Here is a 7,052-nt window from a genome sequence, read left to right on the forward strand (position 1 = left end):
GCGGTGCGCCGGCCGCAGCGCGCCGGCCGCGGAGGCCATTGGAGGGTGAACCAATGGCAAAGGAAGACCTTTCTCTCTGTCTCTCTCTCTCACTGTCCACTCTGCCTGTAAAAAAAAAAAAAAAAAAAAAAAAAAAAAAAAAAAAAAAAAAAAACCACTCTCAGTTATACTATATATCACAGGTACATCACAATTGAAGTGGTCAACATGCAGTCCATTGCTTACACTTTCAGACACTCTCGTGAGGGTGTTTCCAGTACCAAGTATTTTATACATTCAAAAATGTTAAAAATCCCTTCAGCAAAAGCTCCAAGAAGACTCTGTTTACTGAAGACTGCCATGTAAGTGCGATAGAGACATTTACAAGTTGCTGAAAGTTTACACACAGTTCAGTTACTACAAGGTAAAACACCTTGTCTATTTTTCAAGGTCAAAACAAGCTGCCTCATCTATCCCTCCCCGCCCCCAAGAAAATAGGGTATTCTAAAAGATGTCAGATGAAACAAGCCAATGCTTTTATAAACACAAGTCAATCCTCTGCGAATAACAGATGCCCATATTCTACCTCGGTATTGATTCTAAGCCTTTTAACGGTTTAAGCTGACCACAAACCTCTCCTTCTATTCCTTCTATAGAACACTATTTTCCTTTTATTTCCTTTTGTTAAAAAAAAAAAAAAAAAAAAAAAAAGAGCCTTCCTATACCTTCTGTGCCTTATCTTATACTCACACCTCCCAAAGAGGAACAGCTGACACCTAGGGAACACACATGCAAGACACATGCTTCTTCATACACTGCTCATCCTAAGTAGAGAATTCTTACAGTGTGGCTCTGCAAAATTCCAAGGACACCAAGAAGATAGCAGCCAGTTTAGTATAAAAAGATTTCACAGAAATAAAAAATGAAATTTGATCTGGACAGGAAGTCAAAAAGCACAAAGGAGGAATTAAAGCATTCTGATAAGGACGGACATAAACAAAGGCCAAGAAGCAGTAATAAAAGCATGCTATAGACAGAAAACACTAAGTAACCTACCTGAAAAATCGGTGCAAACGGATGAGAAAATTTTGGTAAATTAAATGGGATCTGCTCCCAATAGGCTGTTGTGTCACAGAGATAAAAAAAAAATGCTTAAAACACTGAACATGTAAACTTAGAAGAAACTTAAAGATTTTCTTTTTCAACAAATGAAGAAATCTAGGATCTGTAAAGGAGCTAAGGTAAAGCATAAAAACACAGTAGCGTGTGGCAGAACAAAACTCAGGTCCGCGTTTAGAAACCCCCATCAGCGACGGGCAGCACACTCTGATACAGAAAGCACATCTGCTCAAAGGTCTATGAGAACATCTCCAGTGCACACACCAGAAAGTATTGTGTCTTGGGAACTAGAGACCAGGTTCTGAGGGTAGAGTACCACAGTGGCATCACAGCAGAGCAAAGACCACTGTATTTCGCCAGTTGGAATCTCTTTCAAGAAAGCAGCAAGGGGGGTGGGGAACAGAAGCCACTTTTCAGAGTTATAAAGGAAATGGGTGGACAAACAATAGAGGCAGCAGGTATCTGGCAAGGAAAGAAAATGATTGGTCCATAAAGAGAAAGCTGCAGGACCAAGTAAATGTTTGCTTTCCAAGTGAAAGGAAATCTAAGTAAATTTGAAGGTGAAAAGGAAGAAACTCACAAAGACAGATCCCAGATAAGGTAGGAGGAATGAGAGGATGCTAAGAACTGAGGACTAGCAGGAAGAAATTGTTTTTTTTTTTTTTAAGATTTATTTTATTTACTTCAAAGACAGAGTTACAGAGGGAGGTAGAGACAGAGAGAGAGTCTTTCATCCACTGGTTTTACTCCCCAGATGGCCACAATGGCTGGAGCTGCGTCAATCCGAAGCCAGGAGCCAGGAGAATCTTCCGGGGCTCCCACGTGGGTGCAGGGGCCCAAGGATTTGGGCCATCTTCCACTGCTTTCCCAGGCCACAGCAGAGAGCTGGATCAGAAGAGGAACAGCCAGGACTTGAACCGGTGCCCATATGGGATGCCAGCACTTCGGGCCAGGGCTTTAACCTGCTGCACCAGAGCACCCGCCCTGGAAGAAACTGTTTAAAAGAACAGCTTCCACAGGGCAGGCACTGAGCAGCAGGGGCTGAAGCTACAGTTCCGGATACCTTCAGGGTGCCTGGGATTCAGTCCTGCCTCTGCTTCAGATCTAGCTTCCTGCTTTTGAGTTTGGGAGGTAGCAGATGGTGGCCTGGTGCTTGGGTTCCTGTCACCCACATGAGAGACCTAGATAAGAGTTCCTGGATCCTGGCATAGGCCTTGCCAAAAACCCCAGCTGTTGCAGGCATTTAGATTTCCACTCCACCACCACCACCACCACCAATCCCCGCCCTGCTCCAACCCCTACCATCATGTTCTACTCCGTTACTCTGCCTTTCAAATGAAGAAATCTTGAAAGATGAACTCCAGAATAAAGAATGTGCAGTATTTCTCACCATAAAATATCACCTACCATAAATATAGTAATTACTTTTAACTTATATGGCCTTATAAAGACTACAGACTAGTATTTAAGAATGAAGCAAGGAGATTTCTCTTAAAAAAAAAATCTGTCTTCCAAGTTTTACAAATCCATCTAGTCGGTCAATTAGCATGTGGTTTGTAACTTCAAAGACACCTACCAATCATTTCTTACTGTGAATTTTATACCGCAAAGGACACTCTGATTTGCACTCAATATATAATAACAACCAATCTGCCATTATAAATAATTGGTTCATTCTGTAACATGTTCTTTAAAATCTTTCATATACTGTTTTCACTTGACTAGATATGGAACATGTAAATGCTTTATGAACACATATTGACAAGTCATTTGGGGATGCCTTTTTCAATATTTTTTAAACTTTAAGTAACTGCTTTTTTTTTTCCTTTTCCCTTTCAGAAATACAGTCCTAAAAAGATTTGGGGGGGGGGGCACAAGAGCTAGCTGAAACAACTAAGAAGCTTCCAGTTTTTTAAGAAACCAGGCTAATGAGCAACAATTAAAAGCTACACATCTAAACTGTGCCAGTTCCAATTGAGAAATTTACTATGTAACACCACAAAGGCAGGTCAAAGAGAGACAGAAAATGTAACAGATACATTCAGCTTTCTGGCTTTGTAATTGCTATTTCCCTAATCAAGATGATTACATTTAAAACTGGTAACAATCATTTGGCCATTGATATTATGTTTAGGAGCAACATCAGCAAATTACATTTTATTTTAATCTACTTGGAAACAAGGATTTGGGCTCAAAATGTCAAGCTGGAAATACCACTTCTTTAACAAGGTCTACAGCACCTGTCATCAGCAATGGAAAGTTTTAATCAGCGAAAATATTAGAACTCCAACCCAAACATCAATTCAATCATCAACAGTTGCCATCTTTAGATAGATATGCCTTCTTCTAACTGTATTTAATGGATTATTAAAACATACTCACAAAACATTCAACAGTTCTCATCCTGAGGCTCAAGCTGTAGGTGTACCATGTCACTGCACCTCTCTGTGCCTGTTTCCTCACTGAAAGCATCCAACCCGAGCATGAACTCTAAGTTAAACATCTAGTACTGCTCAAATACATCAGCCAGTAGAAGTAACTTATGTTCAACACTGAACACACTTCTGCATCTCAAAGCCAGTGGGCTTTACCCTTCTAAGAAAAAAAAAAAAAAGGAATAACTTATCCTATGTATCTTTCTCAAAACTACAATACAGAAATGCAGAGAATGCTGTTTTAAAAACTTACATCCTCAATTTTTAACAGGTGGTGGTGAGTTTGATTTTTATAATATACATCACAAAACAAATGACAAGGCCTATGAGGTCTTTTAACAATGGGGACAGGAGGAGAAACATTTTCTTACATTACTGGGCATATACTCAAAATCACTCCTCTTAAAATCTAGGGAACTACCTTTTTGTTATATGGTAAATGTGCACACAGATCAACAGGTAAGAAATCAGGAAAAAACTTTTCTTATTTTTTAAATACTGAGAGTGAGTAACTATGGAGTGAATCCCTCAAATTCTTGCATTCATAGTATGCTATGGACAGGTTCTGTTTCGGAATTCTTCTCAGTGCCTTTTAAATTCTTTTTTTTTTTTAATTGCATAGACAGCCTTTCTATCAAGTTTGAAATCCAGCACTCTATCAGTAATGTAATCTATGACAGGAAGCAACATTCATCAGATGGACCAGCGGTATAGCGGGTGGAAACGCCTTTTGGTCTGGAAGCAGAGAATGGATGAAACAACTCTTTCCAGTCTCCGAGGGCTTTGCAATTTTATTTTATCTATGTAGCTTCTTCTCTACTTCCTCTGCCTGTCCCCAGATATCTTCCAGGTAAACCGGAAAAGCTGTAAGTCCTGCAAGGAAGTGTGTCTGGATCTAATGCAACAAGGCCGTCCTCCACCCTGAGATCTCCTCATCATGTTCATGATTATATCCAGTGAACAAAACACAGCGATTCAAACAACTCCCTCAGCACAGGAAGCCCACGGTAGAACTGAAGCTGCAAAAGCATCCCTTGCAACCATCTCCAACCACCCACAGCAACACCAAGTTAATCCAATTCCCATTGACAAAAGGCATGTGTGCCTTCACTCCGATAAACCATAGGATTTTGGTGTGAAACTCAGGAAATATAAAGTTACCTCCCAAGCTATGAAACTCACCCCCCCCCCCAATCTCAAATATTCTCAACCAAAGTTCTGTCAACCCAGAGGCCAGAATCAAAAACAACAACAAAACACTAGCAGAATCGCAGTCCTGGACCACATCCCGGCGGTCTTTGCTCGCTGTTGTCAGTGTGTCCGGTCAGCTCCCCACTTTGCCTTCCCTTCTCCCCTAACTCCTCAAGAGCCTCACTCCAGAAAGCAATGCTCTGCAAGAAGAAGGCGCAGAGCGGGAGAGCTGCAAGGATCAAGGAAGGAAAAGGGGGCAAAGTATTTCAGAACTCGGGAGCCCACTGCAAACGGCGGCACGAACGGCAGTCCCGCGTCGCGGGGGCTTGGGGGGACGCCCGTGGGGGGCGGCATGAAGAAGCTGTGCAGAGTGTGTGTGTGTGCACTTGGGGCTGTCGGGGGCAGAAAGTAAGAAAACCTGAGCTTTCCCTGCTTTCTTCTACTCTTCCCCCTCCCGGAGAGGAAGCTGAAGACACTGGGGGAGGGGCGGGATGTTATCGTTCTAGACGGGGTACACAAGACAGGCCCTTACCCCCGATGAGGCGGCTCACCGAGGGAAGAGCAAGAGGGAACCCCTAAACGTTACCCACCTCCGTTCAAAAACAAAACAAAACCAAAAAAAAAAAAAAAAAAGTATGGGGGTATGATTAAATCCAGATGGAGCGCCCCTGAGAGCGCCCCCAGGTCACTCATCCCCATTAGCAAGCGGAAGGGCTGGGATAAAGGGGATGGAGGGTCGGAGGGCTGGCTGGGGATAAGGCCCCACCCCCCGATTTAGGAGGGAAGGGGCGCCCCAGCTCCCGGCCGTGCCCTCCCTCCTCGCGCCTCCCGCCGCGGCCACCCCCACGGTCCCCCTTCTCCCCTTTCCTTTCCTCCAGAGCCCCAGGCAGCCGCGGGGGAGGCGGCCGCTCCTTCCTCCCCTCACCCACTCCGTCCCCACCCCCACTTGGCTCCCACCTCCCGCCCGCCACGGGCCCGTTACCTGCTCGTCGAAGCGGCTGACCACGGCCTGGACCCATTCCACCGGCCTGTGCGCGGCCATGTCCTCCCCGCGGCCGGGGGGCGGCGGAGGGACCGGTCGGCCGGCGCCCAGGGCCGGGAAGAGGGCGGGGAGCGGGGGCTGAGGTGAGGGAAGAGGCGACCAAAGGGTCTGAGGAGTGCAGGCTCCGAGCGTTCCCACGGGGGTGGGGATGGGGGCTCTGCGCCCAGCCGGGAAGGGGAGAGGGGAAGGGGGCGTTGGCGAAGAGGCAGGGGGGAGGGGGCGGGGGAAGGGGGGCCCGGGGAGGGGAGGGGGGTCTCTTGGTCGCTCTCCCCACTAGCGCCGTCTCCCCACAGCCATCACAGTCCGAGACGCCGCCATGACACCCCACCGGAAGTGGGATCCTTTCCACGGCTCGGGGAGAGGGAGAGCGAGCGAGCTAGAGATTGAGAGCGCGGCTGGGAAAGGGGAGGGGGAAGCGAGAGGGAAGGGGCCTGCAGCGCATGCGCGCGCGCTGGCCGGTTTCATTAATGAAAAAGCGAGCCCTTCTGGAGGTGACGTCACCTAACTCCTCGGGGCCGGGAGGCGCGCGTCCCTCAACGCCGCGGGGCTCACCTAGACCCGCGCTGGGTTCCGGCTCGGAGAGTCGGAGCCGGCCCCGGAGCATCCGCTCCCGTCCCCACCGCCTCCCCGGGCTCCCCGTCCCCCGCCGGCCGCGGGGTTTGGATTGCTCCCGGGGTTGGAAGTGAGGGCGCCCTGGGGCTGGAGTCTCTGCCAGCGCGCCGCTCTCCGCTCCGACAGAAACACACGGCGCGCGGCCGCGGGCTTCCAGGGCCTTCGTAGTTTCTGTCGATTGCTGACAAACAGGAAAAGGGAAGGTTAAGAAAGAGTCAGTGATTTTTTTTTTTAAGGTCGCTTAAAGCTCAATGGCAGACCCCAAAACAATCAAAGACTCGGGAGTCCCAGCCCTAACACTCTCTGCTGAACTAACTGATAGGCACCCGAGCGGGAGACGCTTTGGCACACTGTTACAGAAGAACTCGAGGTTCAGCACCCTCCACAGGCCTTGAAGGGCCTTGCTTTCGTTATGAATTCACCACATCCCTCTCCACGAGGTGTTTCGATGGGTACCATTATCCCCGCCCTTCCCCAGGCCCCAGCAGTTTGGTGTGGAGTGGACGGTGCCGGTTTTCCAGGAAGAAGATTGCGTCTGGAGGCAGTGGCTGGTTTATCTATATCTGACACTGGACTTTAGAATGAGTTATTTGTAAATTTATCTTTCTCAATACATTCGACTGAGGCTAAAGTTAAAATGAGCTCGCATGCTCTGAGCATACCCTGCTCAGCTG

At 47.4% G+C, this 7,052-nt stretch overlaps 1 protein-coding gene across 8 annotated transcripts in view; it reads right to left on the reverse strand.

Moving 5' to 3' along the window:
* The window catches only part of NF1 (neurofibromin 1), a 303,335-nt gene extending 297,162 nt beyond the window's left edge, over nucleotides 1-6,173 (reverse strand). For all 8 annotated transcript variants that reach the window (XM_070061093.2, XM_002718937.6, XM_051825442.3 and 5 more), the window contains exon 1: nucleotides 5,707-6,173. In XM_070061093.2, the coding sequence (XP_069917194.1) occupies nucleotides 5,707-5,766 (60 nt within the window). In that variant the 5' untranslated portion in view covers nucleotides 5,767-6,173. The remainder of the gene's footprint in view (nucleotides 1-5,706) is intronic.
* Between the last annotated feature and the right edge of the window lie 879 nt (nucleotides 6,174-7,052).

Source organism: Oryctolagus cuniculus, chromosome 17, assembly GCF_051225735.1.
Source record: "Oryctolagus cuniculus isolate XC-2025 breed Fujian yellow rabbit chromosome 17, ASM5122573v1, whole genome shotgun sequence".
In the NCBI taxonomy this organism is placed as follows: domain Eukaryota; kingdom Metazoa; phylum Chordata; class Mammalia; order Lagomorpha; family Leporidae; genus Oryctolagus; species Oryctolagus cuniculus.